The sequence below is a fragment of the Gorilla gorilla genome, chromosome 3 (genome assembly GCF_029281585.2).
Source record: "Gorilla gorilla gorilla isolate KB3781 chromosome 3, NHGRI_mGorGor1-v2.1_pri, whole genome shotgun sequence".
In the NCBI taxonomy this organism is placed as follows: Eukaryota; Metazoa; Chordata; class Mammalia; order Primates; family Hominidae; genus Gorilla; species Gorilla gorilla.
Genome location: NC_073227.2, coordinates 147,881,739 through 147,902,427, shown reverse-complemented (window position 1 = coordinate 147,902,427; position 20,689 = coordinate 147,881,739). Strand labels below are relative to the sequence as shown.

General features: G+C 39.0%; 2 protein-coding genes and 1 long non-coding RNA gene across 9 annotated transcripts in view; 1 reads left to right on the top strand and 2 right to left on the bottom strand.

The window, feature by feature from the left end:
* The window catches only part of SLC25A31 (solute carrier family 25 member 31), a 41,497-nt gene extending 36,136 nt beyond the window's left edge, over positions 1–5,361 (bottom strand). The window contains exon 1 of one of the 2 annotated variants that reach the window (XM_004040374.5): positions 4,866–5,361. In XM_004040374.5, the coding sequence (XP_004040422.3) occupies positions 4,866–5,097 (232 nt within the window). In that variant the 5' untranslated portion in view covers positions 5,098–5,361. The remainder of the gene's footprint in view (positions 1–4,865) is intronic. The other variant, XM_019024974.4, reaches the window with a different exon arrangement.
* Positions 1–8,549, top strand: part of LOC129533178 (uncharacterized) — a 48,176-nt gene extending 39,627 nt beyond the window's left edge. Inside the window, exon 3 of the long non-coding RNA XR_008679234.2 lies at positions 5,085–8,549. This is a non-coding gene — a long non-coding RNA (uncharacterized lncRNA). The remainder of the gene's footprint in view (positions 1–5,084) is intronic.
* A 3,416-nt stretch (positions 8,550–11,965) lies between these two features.
* INTU (inturned planar cell polarity protein) overlaps positions 11,966–20,689 on the bottom strand; it is an 84,695-nt gene continuing 75,971 nt past the window's right edge. For all 6 annotated transcript variants that reach the window (XM_004040373.5, XM_055385318.2, XM_055385320.2 and 3 more), the window contains one exon: positions 11,966–19,284. In XM_004040373.5, coding sequence (XP_004040421.5) covers positions 19,173–19,284 — 112 coding nt within the window. In that variant the 3' untranslated portion in view covers positions 11,966–19,172. The remainder of the gene's footprint in view (positions 19,285–20,689) is intronic.

The window sequence follows — 20,689 nt, the reverse complement described above, 5'->3', positions numbered from 1 at the left end:
TCATTTAAAAACTTTTATTTGGTACCTCCTCCACAGCAGACACTTTGTGCCTACTGGGGACAGCACTAGGAACAATGTTCCTGATCTTATGGAGCTTACATCTTAAGAGGGAGGGACCAGGGAGACAGGTAGCAAATAACTATGTCTGTTAGCAATAAAAAACTGTAAACAAAAAAACAATATATGAAGATTGGGAATAATAAAAGGCTATTTAGACAGGGTTGTTAGGGAAACTTGAATGTTAGATGATATTAGAGCAAAGTTAAACATTTATTTAAAAGATGAAAAACAATATTTTCAAACATCTTGCTAATTATGATGTTTTCACACCATCATTTACTATTATCTCAAGGCACTGTTAGGGTGAAGTTCATTTTTAAGAATAGTATATAGGAATCTATATTTCAAATAGTCTTCTTGTCTCAGGTCCAATTAGACCGTCATTGTTTCTACACTGAATGTCATGTGAATGATGAAATAATACACCATTTCTTGGAGTAAATGGCATCAGCTATGTCTTTTTCTTGTGGTTCATCATTTGATATTGGTGTTACCCTTGATTTGGTTTTCATGGCAGAATCTTTTTCAAAGTTTTCTCCATGTTTTTAGGATTTAGTTAAAACCTGATAATAGAATCTATAAATCCAGTTAATTGGGCAAACATAAACAATAATATATTATTGAGGAAGGGTGCTTGTCATTCCCTCTACCCTGTGTAACTCCCACTCTTTTTTTCAGGATCCCTTAATGTCCCGTGATATGTAACTGACATTGGGCCCAAGCATAGGTGACAATGCCAATTTATATATTAAATATCAGTAAAATTTATTTTTGTTTTACTTAAAGTAAATATAAATAAAATACCTAATATTTTCTTCCCATACCCCAAAATAGCATCTTCAAGATGGACCCTAGGATATTAAAAAACCTCACTGTTCTAAGTCTTCAGAAAAATGGGTTTGGGAAAAGCTTAGATGAAAGCTGATAAACTCGTGACACGGAACTCCTAAAAGAGAAGAGTTTGGATAGGCTTGTAAAAATGAGACTGTATGGATTTTTTTTTTTTTTTTTGAGACAGTCTTGCTCTATACCCAGTATGGAGTGTAGTGGCACGATCTTGGCTCACTGAAGCCTGTGCTTCCCAGGTTCAAGTGATTCTTGTGTTTCAGCTTCCCAGGTAGCTGGGACTATAGGCGTGCGCCACCATGCCCAGCTAATTTTTGTATTTTTAGTAGAGACGGGGTTTCACCATGTTGGCCAGGCTGGTCTTGAACTCCTGGCCTCAAGTGATCTGCCCACCTCTGCCTCCCAAAGTGCTGGGATTACAGGCATGAGCCACCACACCCAGAAAATCAGTTCTTTAAAAGGCTACATTTACAATATACTAATAAGACAGTTCCTTTGATTAAACACATATTTACATATGTATATTTTGCTCAGTGAAAAACCAAAATGTTAATTGTGGTGACTTTAGCAGTGATGTTACTTTTTGCTTCTTTATGTTTTCTAATTTTCTACAATAATTATGCATTATTTGCATAATAAAGGTTTAAACAGTGTTAAATAAAAGTACACATACAAAGTTGGCAGGTGATAAAACCAACTAAAGAATATAATAAATCTTTAAGAACAACATAAGGATAAATCCAGAAGCTTTCATAAGCCAAGAAAAGCTTATAAAAAGTGTCAGAAACACTCAAAGTGATATTTAAAGCTATATTCAAGGCAAGAATGCAGAGATCTATCCTTGTAATGGAAAGAAAGTAGAGATAAGGTAAGAAACTAGAGAGCATCTAGTTGTGCATTCTGTGTTCATATCTCTATCTCCAGCTCATTTCACATGGCCTAAAGAAAGGAAAAGTTGTGAATAAAATTAGAGAAAACATAAAAACAATCTTCAGGACACCTGAGATGTGCATGTGTCTTGACTTTCAAAAAAGAAAGAGAAGGCAAATTGCAAGAAATTTATGTTTTAAAATAAGGAAGTTGGTAGGTCATGACCATACCAAAAATATAATAGTCAAGCTTGCCTCTACTTATAACGATTCAGTTGTAATTAACTGCATATTGACATTTTGAAATACGTCAAATAAATATGTGTACAAGTATACATACAATCATCATAGATTCAATAGCTACAAATACAGATGATACAGGTTGAGCATCACTAATCCAAAAATCCAAATTTCTCCAAATCTGAAACTTTTTGAGCACTGACATGATGGGCAAAAGAAATGCTTATTAGAGCATTTCGGATTTTAGATTAGGGATGCTCATGTGGTAAATATAATGAGAATATTCTAAAATCTGAAAAAATTAAAAATTCCACAACTTTTGGTCCCAAGCTTTTCGGATACTCAACCTGTATAAATGATGACCAAATACTATAAGCAGAGTTGCTGACATGAGTTTCTGCAATGATGAACAACTCTTAGTAAACTTCTGAACAGAAGAAAGTACGATCTTTTTTCTACTTCCTTATATGGTAGCTGCATTACTGGAATCAGTGTATACTAAAATCATGCCCCAGACAATGTGTTTATAAGTAAATCAGAGTTAAGTTATTTCTAGGCTTAGAGAAACATAAACAGGTTTCACTGCTACACGAAAATCGAAGAGGAGATCTAAAAGTCATTCAGGTTGCGGGATAAATCTTCATCATGTATGACTGGCCCGCATATAGCAGCAGGACGTTTAACATTCCTGGCCCTTGCCTTTCATACCATTGTAACGTACGATTACACTCCTCTATCTTTGTGCTAAATAAAAAAAAATTGCCCCACAAGTTTCCAAAATTGCCTCTAGATGGCAATAGTATCCTTGTTGTAAATTACTGATCTCTTAGCATAGGATACACCATGGTACCTTCATAAAGCTTTATATATAATAGAAAACATCTTCAAGTTCTACTTATGATCCTCTCATCTTGGAACTTAAAGCAAGGACCAGGATACATCTGAGAATGATATCAACTTACAAGGGCCATATTGAATACGTTTAGGTTTAAATATTGTGAAAAACATTTAAAATATGAAATAAATTAGCACTAGTCAGCCCTATCTGACCAGAATACTTCATTTTACCTGACAAAATATTTGAAGCAGAAAAGCTAATAATAGAGAGGCCCCTACTTCTCTTCAGAAGTCTTAGAATATAAACAAAGAAGAGACAGGTTCCTTGCTTTTCCTGAAAAAATCTTGGGGGAAATGAGAAGCTTGCTTTAATTAAATGAATGAGTGGAGAGAGGCAAACTATGAAAGACCTGAGCTTAGCTCCCAGATGATGCATTAAGTTTCTACCCCTGACCCCATATACTCCACGCCACAGGTCTGGAAGAGTTGTAACCACATCCCTAGCATTCCTAGGGTACAAGGTGCTTTTTTAAATGGGACAGTATCTGGCCCTAGAACAGGACTAAAAGAAAGGTCTGCACTGGAGTTGAAGCCACTTCATTTCTTGAGAATACACAATAAATGTCTATTTCTTTTTAAAAGATCATGCAGATTTTTCTATTGAATCCAACTATATGGGTGGATTATATAAAATATCTGATAAACTTACCCCTTTAGCTAACTTGGGAGCCATTTTGCAGCAATGGTTCACAAAGCACTTTCGTTATTTCTTTAAATCATTCCAATATTAATAGAAAAAATCCATGATGAACAAAAATGAAATTTTAAATAAGGACAGTGCTTGATGCAAAAAGAAAAACTGGTAATACTGATCCCATCTTTATTTTAAACTTGTATATATTGTGTTCGTTATGAATTTTTTTGCATGACTTGATTTTTAAAAGATTGCATTAAAATAGTTTAAAGTTTTTTTTTTTCCTTCTGTTTTTAGGAGTGGAGGTTTAATAGAAAAAATAAAGAGAAAGGAGAACAGCTCTCTCTCTAGTGAAAGAGAGGGGCTTCGGAAACGGAAGGACCCTAAAGTTTTGTTTGTTTTTTTGAGACAGGGTCTCACTCCTTCATCCAGGCTGGAGTGCGGTGACGCGATCTGGGCTCCCTGAAACCCCCGCATCAGGGTTCCCCAAGTAGCTGGGACTGCAGGCGTGCGCCACCACGCCCGGCTAATTTTTGTATATTTAGTATAGACTGGGTTTCGCCATGTTAGCCAGGCTTGTCTAGAACTCCTGAGCTCGAGCTCAAGTGATCCGCCCGCCTCGGCCTTCCAAAGTGCTAGGATTATAGGCGTGAGCCACCGCGCCTGGCCTTAAAATACTTTTTATTTTGATGACTGAGGGTTGGGTTTTTTTTTTTTTTTTTTAGCGCCCCCTTGAATTTTGGGCAGAACGAAGTACCCCCCTTGGTCTTCAGTAGAATAAGCAGAACCTCTTTTCACTAATAGGTTTCAGAGTACTGGTAAGCCCTAGTGCTCCCATATTTGTACTTCTCTTAGACATACTATTTCAACAAATATACATATAGATTTTGACACAAGGTCTCCTCTGTCGCCCATGCTGGAGCATGGTGGTGTGATTATACCAACAAATATTTAAGCAACTTAGAGCACTAGTTATAGCAGAGTGCCTAATGGCATCTCCCTCAATCCTGGGAGGTCACCACTTTCCTTCTGGACCTGGCACAGGTGCACCAAGGTGTAAATCGCACTGCAGATTTAGAGAAAGAGAAGGCAGTGGTCTCCCCGGTACCAGGACTTGGTCAGGACCAACGCGGCCCTGGAAAAGCAGAGCCTGTTAGGTTCAGAAACTAAATTCTGGAAGGGTAAGAAGCAAATTCATCACCGACAGCTGTAGCTGTGGTTGTGGGGCCCACAATCATGCCCCTCCCAGCCACCCCTCTTCTCTGGGAAGCTGACGAGGGCGCCGGGAGAGGCTGTCGGGGCGGCCTGCCTTTACGCACCCTGCTCGCGAGGAATTCGCACCAGGCAGTCCACCATGCCTTTGTACCGCGCCTCGGGGCTGATCTGCTTCGACGACGCCTGCACCTGCAGCAGCAGCTTCACCCGCTCGATGGGCGCCACCGCTGTCTTGGACACAGCTGCCGCGACTCCGCCGGCCAGAAGGTCCTTCCCGAAGGACGAGGCGTCAAACAGCCGCTTTTCTGCCTTCTTTTTCGCAGGCTCACGATGCATGATGGAGAAGGATATAAAAACCGGCAGCAGTGGCTAAAAATGAGTACGGGAGCTACGATGAAGGGAAGCGGAAAACCGCTGCAGCATCGTACTGGCGAGAAGATAGCTCTAGGTACGCTGGGAGAGCGGCGCGCCGGCGTGGCGCGTGCGGAAAAGCTGCGCAGGCGTTCCAACGGCCTCCAGCCACGTGACGTCTGACACGTGACACCTGACACGTGACTCCTGACACGTGGCTCCTGGATGCGCGGTGACGCCTGCGCACTTCTACGAGCGGAGCCTGGGCTTTCTGATGAGGGAGGGGTCCGGAGGCGGTGAGCATTGAGCAAGAAAGGCGAGGGAGAGCCAGTTCTGTGTGAAGAAATTTAGTAGCTGAGACTAGGCCAGAGCAGTAAACCAGCGGTGTGAGATTAACAGAATTTAGTTTTAGTTCCTAGTGTTACCCCCTTCACTTTCTTAATCGCTTTAATCCGTTACGTTTTTTTTGACCAGAGATGGTTCCTTTGACCTTTCTTGGCATCTTAAAAAAGACAGTCTTACCTGTTGTGTGATTCAAGTGATGTTCCCCTTAAATTTCACCCTATGTGCCTGTTAATGCTTCAAATTCCCTTGGAAATTGCTTTAATCTGTTCCTTTAATTAAGTAGGGATCCTTTGTCTAGTCACTTTCTGTGTCGTTTTGATGATTGTGCCCCCATAGCATAATACATGTTCCTCTTTTTCATATTGTATTTAAATTGATAATATCCAGAGCAGTGGTTCTCAATCCAGACTGCACATTCAAGGGGATGAGGGGTGTTTTGTTTCGTTTTTCAAACTGATGCTTGGGATTAGGCCCTGCACATTAAATCAGAACGTCTAGAAGTGAGGCCTGGCATCAGTATTTAAATTCTCCAGGTAATTCTAATGTTTGAAGTAATTTAATTCTAGGGTTGACGGCCAATGACCTATCTAGAAGAGTAGTTCACAAACTTTTCGATTGCAGGACCCCTCTTTTTCACTCTGAAAAATTATTGAAGGCCAGGTACCAGTAATCCCAAAACTTTGGGCCAAGTCCAGCCTGGGCAACATAGTGAGACCCCTCCTTTACAAAAAAATAATAGCTGGGTGTGGCTGCACAAGCCTGTAGTCCTAAGTATAGCTACTTAGGAGGCTGAGACGAGAGAAATGCTTGAGCCCTGGAGTTGTAGGCTGTAGTGAGTTATGATCTCACCACTGTGCTCCAGCCTGGGCAACAGAGCAGGACCCTGTCTCTTAAAAAAAATTATTGAAGACACAATGAAGCTTCTGTTTTTATTATGTATATTGGCATTTACCACTCAGAAATTAAAACACGATTTAAAAATATTTAATTCATTTAAAATAAAAATAATCCATTACAGGATAGCGTAAGTACGACTTTTAAATAAAAAATGTAGTAGAAAAATAGTATTGTTTTATATTTTTGAATCTCTAATGTCTGATTTAATAAAAGACAGCTAGATTCACATTACTGCTTTTGCATTCAGTCTGTTGTGATATCACACATGTAGCCACTGGAAAACTCCACTGTTTATTCAGGACAGAATGAAAGTGAAAAAGGCAAATAATAGTATCATTTAAGAAAATACCTTTGACCTCATGGTGTTCCTGTCTCCGTGACACAGAGGGGTTTTCTAAACTGCACTTTGAGAACTCATTTAGAGGAGGTTGGCAGATTCAGGTTTGACTTCTTTCGGCAAAAATACTCAGTAGAGGTACGTCTAGCCTGTACATAACATTTATCTTTTTCTTCCACCTCACTTTTTTCACTTAACATATCGTGGAGATCCTTCTATAGTAGCATTTAATATATCCCTTTTTACAGCTCGTTTGGTGGTTTGAAATAAATGGAGATCCCATCTTATCACCTCTTACTCTGTAGGACCTGCAGAGCCTTACAACACATCTATAAAATGTGAGATGAGTTTTTAGCTTTTTTTGAATGTTAGGTTCTAATTTTTCCTTTGTCTTAAGTGTGTTATAACCCTTCTACTAGTACTTGTCACTAGTAAAAAACCATTTAGGTCAGAAGGATTCCAGACCAGGAATGTTGTCAATATTTTGATTACCTCACATAAAATCAGTTGGCAAGTCCTACTGATATCATATGTTTGGTGCTACTTCCTTTCCATGGTGGCTTATTCAACTTTTTTTTTTTGAGACAGAGCCTCGCTCTGTTGCCCAGGCTGGAATGCAGTGGTGCAATATTGGCTCACTGAAACCTGGGTTTCAAGCAATTCTCCTGCCTCCGCCTCCCAAATGGCTGGGATTACAGGCATCCACCACAACACCCAGCTAAGTTTTGTATTTTTAGTGGAGACAGGGTTTCACCATGTTGGCCAGGCTGGTCTCAAACTCCTGACCTCAAGTGAACCACCCGCCTCGGCCTCCCAAAGTGCTGGGATTACAGGCATGAGCCACCACGCCCGACCGGCTTATTCAGCTCTTAACTGGGTTTTCCAACTCGAATCTCTGTTTCTCTCTTTCACATGCAGCAGCCAGATTAATGTGTCTAAAGCATTAATTAATTAATTCTTAGGCTTAAACAAAATTGAAAGTCTTTCCATTGCATTGACTTCAAAATCCTTTGTCAAATTCATTGTAAATTCATTAAACAATTGGCTTTTTATTAGCAAACATCTGAAAAATGAAAGGTTTCATTCTCCTTCAAGGGAATTTGAAGCATTAGCAGGCACATACGGAGAAATTTAAGGGGGAAATTACTTGACTCACTACAGGTAAGAGTGTCTTTTTAAGATCCAGGAAAGGTAAGGGAACCATCTCTGAGGGCAGAAAGGAAGTGTTCTGCTGCTCCCCAGGGCAACTTTCTCTTTCTACCCTCCTCTAACATTTGATTTGATAGCTGACAATGTTTATATCATATTCCTTTATGATGTCAAGCTTATTTCTGACATGTATTCATTGATAGAAGACAGACAAAAGTGAAAGTGTCAACTTAAAAATGTAGCTTTGTTAACCTTTTAAAAAACTTTTTGTTGAGACAGGGTCTCACTCTGCACCCAGACTGGAGTGCAGTGGCAAGATCATGGCACACGGAAGCCTTGAACTCCTGGGCTCATGTAATTCTCCCACCTCAGCCTCCCAAATAGCTAGGACTACAGGCAAAGACCACCATATCCAGCTAATTTTAAAAATTTTTTGTGGAGATGGGGTCTCCATATCAAGACAAGCCCAAGCTTGTCTTGAACTCATGGACTCAAGCAGTTCTTCCGCCTCAGCCTCTCAAAGTGCTGGGATTACAGTAGTGAGTCACCGCGCCCAATAGCTTTTTAACCTTATTAAAAGCACTAAATCAACTCTTCAATAGGTCGGAGCTGAAACTGAGTAATTTACTGCATTGATTTTACTTACTGATTAGGGAAGGAAAAAAATTCTAGTGATTTATGTTAACATTAAAAGTATAGAGTTTCTGGATCTTTGTTCTGTTCACTTTGCTCTCCGGAGAAATCAGCATGATTAGTTTCCTCACTTCAGGTCTGCAGTCAGCTCAGCAGCCCTTTCCTTGGTCACCCTGTCTGCCACATCTTACATCCCCTTCTCTTGCTTTACGATTTTTTCTCTTAGCATTTACATATTTTACTTATTTATCTTGTCTGTGGTATGCCTCTCCCATTGGAACATAAACTCCATGAGGGCAGGAATTTTTAGCTGTTTTATTCATTGCTATAGCCTCTGCCTCCACATCAGCGCTTGGCACAGGGTAGAAATGCAATAAATACATGTTGGATGAATGCATGAAAAGGCAATACAACTGCAAACAAACCTCCAAAGCAGTTTTATTTAAAACTATCAATATAGTATAAAAGTAGCTTTAATTACATAGAATATAGAAACACAACTGCAAAATTAAATTATTTCATACAGTTTTGGTGCATAAAGTTTCAATAACATTTAATAATTTAAAAATATCCAAAGTATAAATTCTTGTTCTGAAAACTGTTTATTGATAAATGATTTTTCTCAGCTTCTCCCCAACATTTTGTACAGAAGCAGGTATGATTTAGCTGACTACTTGGTTTTTCAACCAATGGATATTTAATAATGATAATAATAAATGGTAGCAGTAGTAGCTAACACTTTTATAGCATGTAATATGTGCCAGGCACTGTTTAGAGAGAATTAACACGTACAATTATGTCCAAAGCAGAAAAACCTAGTAAATTGGTTTCACAGCTTTGCCCATTTGTATTAGAAATATAAAAAAGCAGGTATTACAAAATGCTATCTTGCCGTTATACAGCATCATCAATAGTCCCTTGGCACAAATAAGAAACATTCCCTTACTAGGTACACTTCTCTGGCAAGACAAAAACAAGAGCTAAAGAAAGGGGAGAGGGAGAGAAAGTAAGAGTCTAAAATGTAATTTTGGGGGGCTAAAACATATGATAATGAGACAGTATTTGATATTTTAAAAAATGCTAGCTATATATAGTTTTTCACATTAATAGTTGTTGGTGGAAGGGAACATTTGCATGATACTAATAAAATCCAATTTAACAACGTTTCTATGTCTTCTAAAGCATATTTCTAGGATATCTGCACTGTCATCCTGTCCCCCTTTATTTAATAAAGTAACAGGCACTTTATTGTCTGATAATCAGTTTGATGTTTCAGGTGTGATTCTGAACATATTTGGAAAAATAGGCAGCTAAGTTTGCCTACAGAGCTTAGTTCAATATCCATTTAGAAATGAAAAAATAAGATGTGTGATTTTATTTCTTAAAAATGCAGTGCCTCTTTAACATGGAAATTACAGTGCACATCTACGATACAGCAAATAATTTTCCTTTTATTAAGATCAGTAGTCTGCTCTGCCTTTTTATTTCCATTATTGAGCGATGGTCTCATGTTTCTCTGACACCAGGAAAGCAGTTCAACACATCAAAATTTCATTAAATGAAACAAAAAGTCCCCTATGATAAAACCCTACCTTAGTTCAGTTTGTATGAAAACCTGAGGTGATCAACAGCTACGTTTATTCATAATTATCAGTATTAGAAGTAGTTCATGGTATTTTCAGGGAAATATCCAGAAATTTAAGACATTTAATAAATTGTTTTAACCAAAGTGTCTTAATACATATATATGTAAATAAGCAGTCCTAAGACAGCAGTTGTGAGTCAAATGGTAGCATATGACAATATTGTGATCTTAAGGGGAGGGTATTTCGAGCTTTTTTGTTTTTTAAACAGAGCCTCGTTCTGTTGCCCGGGCTGGAGTGGCAGTGGCACGAGCTAGGCTCACTGCAGCCTCTGCTTCCCGGGTTCAAGTGATTCTGCCTCAGCCTCCCAAGTAGCTGAGACTTCAGGCACCTGCCACCATGCCCGGCTAAATTTTTTTTTTTTTTTTTTAGTATTTTTAGTAGAGACAGGGTTTCAACATGTTGACCAGCCTGGTCTCAAACGCCTGACCTCAAGTGATCTGCCTGCCTCAGCCTTCCAAAGTGCTGGAGTTACAGGTGTGAGCAACTGTGCCTGGCCTCAAGCTATTTTCTGTAGCATTTCAGGAACCAAGGTTTTTTACCCTAATTTGAATGCCAAAATTAAGGCCCACTAGTCACTAATGGGACAAATATGTAGTGGTTTGCAACTTAAATGCTTAAGTGAAAATCTCTCAAACTGTGACACAGTGTTAATAGTGTTTCTTTTAAGACCAAATGACTCAAATGGTACACCCAGTGTTTTGCAGTTAGTTTTGACGAAGCTGGACAGCTCATATTTAAGATGGAAAAATGTAGAGACCGATTTTAGATGTGCTGGTATAGCTTGTATTCAAAGCTTAAGACCTGGAGAAGAAACAGCTCAGTGTTGGAATGTCTTGGGGGCATCGAACCTCTAGGAGGATCTACAGGGTAAATGTCAAGTAAAAATGCAGTATTGATGTTCTTCCTTTCTCTCAATCTACCAAATTCTCCCAGCCAAAGAAAATTCTCCACCATTAGTTTCCTTTTCCAACTAAAGGTCAAGTAAACTATTGTTCACTAAAGTGTTCCCCCTTTGAAAAAACCCAATGCATAATGATCTATATTTCTAAGATAAAAGTTAGTGTTTTTTTTTTTTTTGAGACGGAGTCTCATTCTGTTCCACAGGCAGAAGTGCAGTGGTGTGATCCTGGCTCACTGCAACCTCTGCTTCCTGGGTTCAAGCGATTCTCCTGCCTCAGCCTCCTAGGTAGCTAGGACTACAGGTGCGCACCACCACGCCCAGCTAATTTTTGTATTTTTAGTAGAGATGGGGTTTCACCATGTTGGTCAGGCTGGTCTCGAATTCCTGACCTCATGATCCACCTGCCTTGGCCTCCCAAAGTGCTGGGATTACAGGCGTGAGCCACCACCGTGCCTGGCCAAAAATTAGTATTTTATAAAAGAAGTCACCATAGAATTTTAGTTAACTTTTTCAGTGTCTTTAACATGATTTAGTTTTAAAAAAAATTTACATGCAGCTTTCCTGAAATTCATGAATTATATAAAATGCATGTGAAATATACTTGAATGTGATTTTTTTTTTTGAGACAGGGTCTCACTGTGTTGCCCAGGCTAGAGTGCAGTGGCATGATCATAGCTCACTGCAGCCTCAATCGACTGAGCTCAGGTGATCTTCCCACCTCAGCCTCCCAGGTATCTGGGACTGTTAAAAGAGAGTGCTACCACATCCGGCTAATTTTTGTATTTTTTGTAGAGATGGAGTTTTTGCTATGTTGCTCAGGCTGGTCTTGAACTCCTGGACTCAAGTGATCCACCTGCCTCAGCCTCCCAAAGTGTTGAGATTACAGGCGTGAGCCACCAAGCCCAGCCGCTGAATGTATTTTAACAAAAACAAACAAACAAAAAATAAAGTTGACAAATAGTTTAAAAAATACATATATATACACACACACATATATATATATCCTAGTCAAAATCGAGCTTACCTGAAACTTAAAAGAGAATCAAATAAATAAAAAGTAAGTTTAATTTTCATCTTTCCCCTTTTCCCCACAGTGAGGTATGTACTAGGATAGTTAAATTAATGAAAAGTATCTGATAAGGAATAAGTACTTGGACATTACTAATTTAGGAGGTGACCAACATGCAAGAGGCAAAAAAAAAAAAAAAAAAAAAAAAGTAGAACAGAGAGCCCAGATGGTCAAAGAGAGGCAGCTCTGCTCTGCAGCTCCCACCAAGAAGGAAGAAAACTGTGAGTAAACTCTGCATCTTCAGTTGAGGTACCGAAGTTCTCTTATTGGGACTGCTAGGTGGCTGGCATGACCCACGGAGAGCGAGCAAAAACAGGGTGGAGCAAGATCCCATCCAGGAACTGCACGCAGCAAAGTGAACTCCCTCCTCCAGCCAAGGGAGATGGTGAAGGATTTTGCTTCCCCTCCCTGAAAACCAGGCTTTTCCCACAGATCCTTGCAACTTGTAGATCAGGAGGTTCCCTCCTGAGCCAATGCTACCAGAGCTTTGGGTCCCAAGCACAAATCTCTGCTTGGGTGGGCAGCCGCTTTGAGCAGGCACTGAGACACTGGAGTATTTGCATACTCCGGCTCTGGGAACTCCCATGAGGCAGGAGATCTGTCCACTCTCATGGGGAGGGGGCTGAAGCCAGGGAGCCAAGCAGCCTTGCTCTCACAGAACTCTATAAGCTAAAACCCACTGGCTTGGAATCCTCCCTCACCAGCTAGAAACTGCCTAAGACGACTGAGTTCTGGAAGTGGGGAAGGAGATGGGGGAGAAGGGAGGGGAGGCTGCCATCACTGCGGCTTCAATTGGCCACTTTCCCTTGCTGCTAGCGCCAGCGAGATGGGGTGGAACCCAGATTCACTCCTCTTCACTGGACAGGGCCTCCCTGTGGGAATCTCAGCATCCCCAGCCAGGGGTTTATGGACAAAACGCTGATAACCCCGAGAGGAGCCCCTAGGAGGAAGGATGGCTGAAGTATCATGGATCAGTGATCTTAGTCTTCTCTGCCTGCTGGCTCTGGAGAGTCAAGGCAGTCCAGATGAGGGGGATTCCCCCCAGTGTAGCACACCCACCCTGTCAAGGGGCAGACAGACTGCTTATTTAAGTGGTTCTCTGACCCCGCTCCTCCTGACTGAGACCTCCCAACAGGAGTCTCCAGACACTTCATACAGGAGCATTCCGGCTAGCATCAGGCCAGTGCCCCTCTGGGACAGAGCTCCCAGAGGAAGGAGCAGGCTGCCATCTTTGCTGGTCTGCAGCCTCCACTGGTGATATCTCCTGGAAGATGAGAGACCCAGGCGAATAGGGACTAGAGTGGACCCCAGGCAAACTGCAGCAGCTCTGCAGAAGAGGGGCCTGACTGCTAAAGAAAAACAGAATGCAACAACATCAACAAAAAAGACACCACAAAAACCTCATCCAAAAGTCAGCAGCCTCAAAGATCAAAGGTAGATAAACCCATGAAGATGAGAAAGAATGCAAGGATATGGAAAACTCAGAAAGCCAGAGTGCCTCTTCTCCAAAAGATTGCAACATGTCTCTAGCAAGGGCACAGAACTGGGCTGAGGCTGAGACGGATGAATGTCAATCATCCATCCAAGATGGGAAATAACGAACTTCACCAAGCTAAGGGAATATGTTCCAACTCACTGCAAAGAAGCTAAGAACCATAATAAAACATTATAGGAGCTGTTAAACAGAATAACCAGTTTGGAGAGGAACGTAAATGATCTGATGGAGCTGAAAAACATGAGAACTTTATAATGGAAACACAAGTATCCATAGCCAAATAGACTAAGTGGAAGAAAGGATATCAGAGTTTGAAGACTATCTTGCTGAAATAAGGCAGGTAGACAAGATTAGAGAAAAAAGAATGAAAAGGAATGAACAAAACCTCTGAGAACTATGGGATTATGTTAAAAGACTGAACCTACGACTGGTAGATATACCTGAAAGAGACAGAAGAATGGAACCAAGTTGGAAAACACACTTCTGGATATCATCCAGGAAAACTTCCCCAACCTAGCAAGACAGGCCAACATTCAAATTCAGGAAATCCAGAGAACCCCAATACAATACTCCATGAGATCAACCCCAAGACACATAATCATCAGATTCTCCAAGACTGAAATGAAGGAAAAAATGTTAAGGGCAGTCAGAGAGATAGGCCAGGTCACTTATAAAGGGAAGCCCATCAGACTAACAGCAGACCTCTCAGCAGAAACCTTATAAGCTGGAAGAGGTTGGGGGCCAATTTTCAACATTCTTAAAGGAAAGAATTTCCAACCCAGAATTTCATATCTGGCTGAACTAAGCTTCATAAGTGAAGGAGAAATAAAATCTTTTTCAGACAAGCAAATGCTGAGGGAATTCGTCACCACCAGGCCTGCCTTGCAAGTGCTCCTGAAGGAAGCACTCAATACGGAAAGGAAAAACTGTTACCAGCCGCTACAAAAAACACATTGAAATACACAGATAAGTAACACTATGAAGCAAAAACATAAACAAGTCTGCAAAATAATCAACTAGCATCATGATGTCAGGATAAAATTCACACATAACAATATTAACCTTAAATGTAAATGCACTAAATGCCCCAAATAAAAGACGCAGAGTGGCAAGCTGGATAGAGTCAAAATCCATCAGTGTGCTGTATTCAAGAGACCCATCTCACATGCAAGGACACACATAGACTCAAAATAAAAGGATGAAGGAAAATCTACCAAGCAAAAGGAAAACAGAAAAAGGAGAGGCTGCAATCCTAGTTTCTGACAAAGACTTTAAACGAACAAAGATTAAAAAAAAGACAAAGGCATTACATACTGGTAAAGGGGTCAATTCAACAAGAAGAGCTAACTATCCTAAGTATATATGCACCTAATATAGGAGCACTCAGATTCATAAAACAAGTTCTTAGAGACCCACAAAGAGACTTAGATTTCCACACAATAATAGTGGGAGACTTTAACACCCCACTGTCAATATTAGATCATCGAGACAGAAAATTAACAAAGTTATTCAGGACTTGACCTCAGCTCTGGATCAAGTGGGACCTGATAAATATCTAGAGATCTTTCCACCCCCAAACAACAGAATATATATTCTTCTCAGTGCCACATGGTACTTACTCTAAAATTGATCACACAATTAGAAGTAAAGCACTCCTCAGCAAATGCTAAAGAACTGAAGTAATAACAAACAGTCTCTCAGATCACAGCGCAATCAAATTGGAACTCAAGAGTAAGAAAGTCACTCAAAACCACAAAACTACATGGAAACTGAACAACCTGCTCCTGAATGACTCCTCGGTAAATAATGAAATTAAGAGAGAAATCAAGAAGTTCTTTGAAACCAATGAAAACAAAGAGACAATGTACCAGAATCTCTGGGGCACAGCTAAAGCAGTGTTAAGAGGGAAATTTATAGCACTAAATGCCCACATCAAAAAGCTAGAAAGATCTCAAATCAACACCCTAGTATCACAACTAAAAGAACTAGTGAACCAAGAGCAAACAAACCCAAAAGCCAACAGAAGACAAAAAGTAACCAAAATCAGAGTGGAAATGAAGGAGCTAGAGACATGAAAAACCCTTCAAAAAATAAATGAATCCAGGGGCTGCTTTTTTTTTTGAAAATATTAACAAAATAGACTATTAGCCAGACTAATAAAGAAGAAAAGAGAGAAGAATCAAATAGACACAATAAAAAATGATAAAGGGGATATTACCACTGATCCCACGGAAATATAAACAACCATCAGACAATACTATAACAGCTCTGTGCAAATAAACTCGAAAATCTAGAAGAAATGGATAAATTCCTGGACACATACACCCTCCCAAGACTGAACCAGGAAGAAGTTGAATCACTGAATAGACCAATAACAAGTTCTGAAATTGAGGCAGTAATTAATAGGCTACCAACCAAAAAAAGCCCAGGACCAGATGGATCTACAGCTGAATTCTGCCAGAAATACAAAAAGAAGCTGATACCACTTCTTCTGAAACTATTCCAAACAAATGAAAAGGAGAGACTCCTCCCTAACTCATTCTATAAGGCCAGCATCATCCTGATATCAAAACCTGGCAGAGATACAACAAAAAAAGAAAACTTCAGACCAATATCCCTGATGAACATCAATGTAAAAATTCTCAATAAAACACTGGCAAACTGAATCCAGCAGCACATCAAAAAGCTTATCCACCACGATCAAGTTGGCTTCATTCCCGGGATGTGAGGCTGGTTCAACATATGCAAATCAATAAACTTAATTCATCACACAAACAGAACTAAAGACAAAGACCACATGATTATCTCAATAGATGCAGAAAACACCTTCAATAAAATTCAACATCCTTTCATGTTAAAAACTCTCAATAAACTAGGTATTGAAGGAACATACTTCAAAATAATAAGAGCCATTTATGACAGACTCACAGCCAATATCATACCGAATGGGCAAAAGCTGGAAGCACTCCCCTTGAAAACCAGCACAAGACAAGGATGCCCTCTCTCACCACTATTCAACATAGTATTGGAAGTTCTGGCCAGGGCAATCAGGCAAGAGAAAGAAATGAAGGGTATTCAAAGAGGAAGAGAGGAAGTCAAAATGTCTTTGTTTGCAGAGGACATTATCCTATATCTAGAAAACCCCATTGTCTCAGCTAAAAGCTTCTTAAGCTGATAAGCAACTTCAGCAAAGTCTCAAGATACAAAATCATTGTGCAGAAGTCACCAGCATTCCTATACACCAATAACAGGCAAGCAGAGATCCAAATCATGAATGAACTCCTACTCACAATTGCTTCAAAGAGAATAAAATACCTAGGAATACAGCTAACAAGGGAAGTGAAGGACCTCTTCAAAGAGAACTACAAACCACTGCTCAAGGAAACCAGAGAGGACACAAACAAATGGAAAAATATTCCATGCTCACAGACAGTAAGAATCAATATCATGAAAATAGCCATACTGCCCAAAGTAATTTATAGAGTCAATATTATTCCCATTAAACTACCATTGATTTTCTTCATAGAATTAGAAAAAACTATTTTAAAATTTATATGGAACCAAAAAAAGAGCCTGTATAGCCAAGGCAATCCTAAGCCAAAAGATCAAAGCTGGAGGCATCACACTACCAACTTCAAACTGTACTGTAAGGGTACAATAACCAAAACATCATGGTACTGGTACAAAAACTGACACATAGACCAATGGAATAGAATAGAGAACTCAGAAATAAGATTGCACATCTACAACCATCTGATCTTCAACAAACCTGAGAAAAACAAGCAATGGGGAAAGGATTCCTTATGTAATAAATGGTGCTGGGAGAACTGGCTATCCATATGCAGAAAATAGAAACTGGACCCATTCCTCACACCTTATACAAAAAATTAAGATAGAATAAAGGCTTAAATGTAAAGCCCAAAACTATAAAATCCCTAGAAGAAAATCTAGGCAATATCATTTAAGACATGAGCATGGGCAAAGATTTCATGATGAAATCACAAAAGCAACTGCAACAAAAGCAAAACTTGACAAATGGGATCTAGTTAAAGACCTTCTGCACAGCAAAAGAAACTATCATCAGAGTGAACAGGCAACCTACAGAGTGGGAGAAGATTTTGGCAATCTATTCATCCAACAATGATCTGATATCCAGGATCTACAAAGAACTCAAACCAAGTTACAAGAAAAAAAAGAACCGCATTAAAAACTGGGCAAAGGACACGACACTTCTCAAAAGAAGACATTCATGCAGCCAACAAACATATGAAAAAAAAGCTCAATATCACTGATTATTAGAGAAATGCAAATCAAAACCACAATGAGATATCATCTCACACCAGTCAGAGTGGCTATTATTAAAAAGTCAAGAAATAACAGATGCTGGCGAGGCTGTGAGGAAATAGGAACGCTTTTACACTGTTGGTGGGAATGTGAATTAGTTCAACCATTGTGGAAGACAGTGTGGTGATTCTTCAAAGATCTAGAACCAGAAATGCCATTTGACCCAGCAATCCCATTACTGGGTTTATACCCAAAGTAATATAAATCATTCAATTACAAATATATATGCACACATATGTTCATTGAAGCACTATTTACAATAGCAAAGACATGGAATCAACCCAAATGCCCATCAGCGATAGACTGGATAAAGAAAATGTGGTACATACACACCATGGAATACTATGCAGCCACAAAAAGGTATGAGATCATGTCCTTTGCAGGGACATGGATGAAGCTGGAAGCCATTATCCTCAGCAAACTAATGCAGGAACAGAAAACCAAACACTGTAGGTTCTCACTTATAAGTGGGAGCTGACCATGAGAACACATGGACAAAGGGAGGGGAACAATGCACACCAGGGCCTGTTGTGGGGGTAGGGAGAGTATTAGGAAAAATAGCTAATGCATGCTAGGCTTAATACCTAGGTGATGGGTTGATAGGTGGAGCAAACCGCCATGGCACATGTTTACCTATGTAACGAACCTGCACATCCTGCACATGTACCCCAGAACTAAAACTAAAACTAAAATAAAATAAAAGCACATTTTACTTAAGAGGTATTTTTGAAACCTCAATGCAATCATCTCATTTTACATGAAAACTCTAAGCTTAGAGAGGTACAAAAACTTGCTCATGGTCATAGCACTACTTAGTTACAGCACCTGGTCACCTGCTCCCAATTTCATAATCATTTCATCAGATATCAGTATGAATTTTGAGAAAAATAAACAACAAATTGGGTATTTTTCAAGAATAAACATTTCCTATATTAATCTGATATAAAAAACACTTCACATTATTTCAAACTAGTCAATAAATTAACATTATATACCAAAATAGCAATAAGTTAACAATCCCTTCTTTCACATTTTAATCAAGTATATTCTCAAAAGTCTTACAATATTACATTAAGATTTAATGTATCAAATCCAACAGCATTTCATCTCAGTATTTAACAATATTATGTTCAATATTGAATAGTAAAAAGAAGCTAAACTTTATCTCTTTGTGTATTGATTTCAGCAATTCTGACAGTATTTGATCCTCCACGCACGTGTTTCTACGCATCAAGAAAGCACGGCTACAAGGTTAACCCAAAGAACAATTTAAAAGCTATTTCAATGGCAATTTCTGTGACTGAGTCATGAAAACAGACATAAAGTTCTTGAGGTTTTGGATGAAGAAAAAGTCTCCTGCAGAAGAAAAGAACACACTCATTTCAGAAATTAAAACAACAACAAACAACAAAAACTCTAACCATCCAATTAATTTAATTTTTGTTTCTGAAAGCATCAGTAGTAAATTTAAAATCCATGAATCTAAATCTATACTAGGGAGAAAGCAGCTAGATTTATTTCTAAATAAATAATATATGCCTTAGGTCAATTAGTTTTTATTGCTCTAGAGTGTAATAATCCTATTTTATCAACATGTATTATGATACCACTCAGTTTTTAAATAGCAAATCTAGTTATTATAATAAAGGCAATAGCACTAGCATTATAGGCACAATAGTTATTAAATATTTTATTGCTCTTTACTTTCTAATGTTTAATTTTTATTAAAACATTAAATATATGGTAGCTTTTTTTGGCAAATAGAACTGAATTGGAATTAACATTGAAATTTTGTTTGGTTTTCTTAAAGAGTTAAAATTCAAATCCATTTAATCAATATTAATGTATACAAATTGATCTATTTAAACTGGAGATAGTTCTGCCTGATTTTCTTAAATTTCTCTTCTGCATAAATCTGCATTATCAAAATTCAACATCTTTTGATTCTTTCTATTCCAATTGTCATGAATGTAGTTAACACTCGACTGAACAGCTACATGTGTGCCTAACTGGTCTTCTCATTTCTAGTATCTCTCATGTGCACATCATTCCATTGGCGCTCCCAGTTTAATCTTCCAGCAGTACAACTCTGATTACACTACATGGAATTAAGCTTAAACTGATGTTCCCAAGCCTGCTTCACATGATAATCACAAAGGAGCTTATTAAAAATACAGATTCCCACTCTCACAGATTTTGATTTAGTAGGTCTGGGGCCCAGGCATCTCAGATTTTAACAAGTGACTTAGGTGATTCTAAATCCCATGGACTAGCACATGGGAACTTCTGCTTTGGATAATGTCTGTAAAGTGTCTGTCATACAGCTTAATACTACATGGTATGTGTCCACTACCCCTATTCCCAACTAATTCTGTGCCCTTTCCTCCACCAACCTCAACTCCAACTCAGATAACCTTCTGCAGTGGTCCTAACTTAGGTTCCCAACTTGATCTTTCACTTAATCTTTGTATATGCCATTCCTCTACCATCCTGGCAAACCAGTCTGTTCACTGCTGTGCTGTATAATTTCCACTGTTTGCATCTTTGTTCATTAGATTTTGCCCCCTCCTCAGAATTCCTATAGTATTTGGTTGTATCATCAGATTCATTTTACTTATATGTATACACACACACATATATAAGATTTCTCTCTATATCTATAAATATAGATATATAAATATATAGATATTTGAGCATATTTCATAATTCTTCTGCTAGATATAAGGCCCTTAGAGGCAATGACTATGTCTCTGTGTTTGCC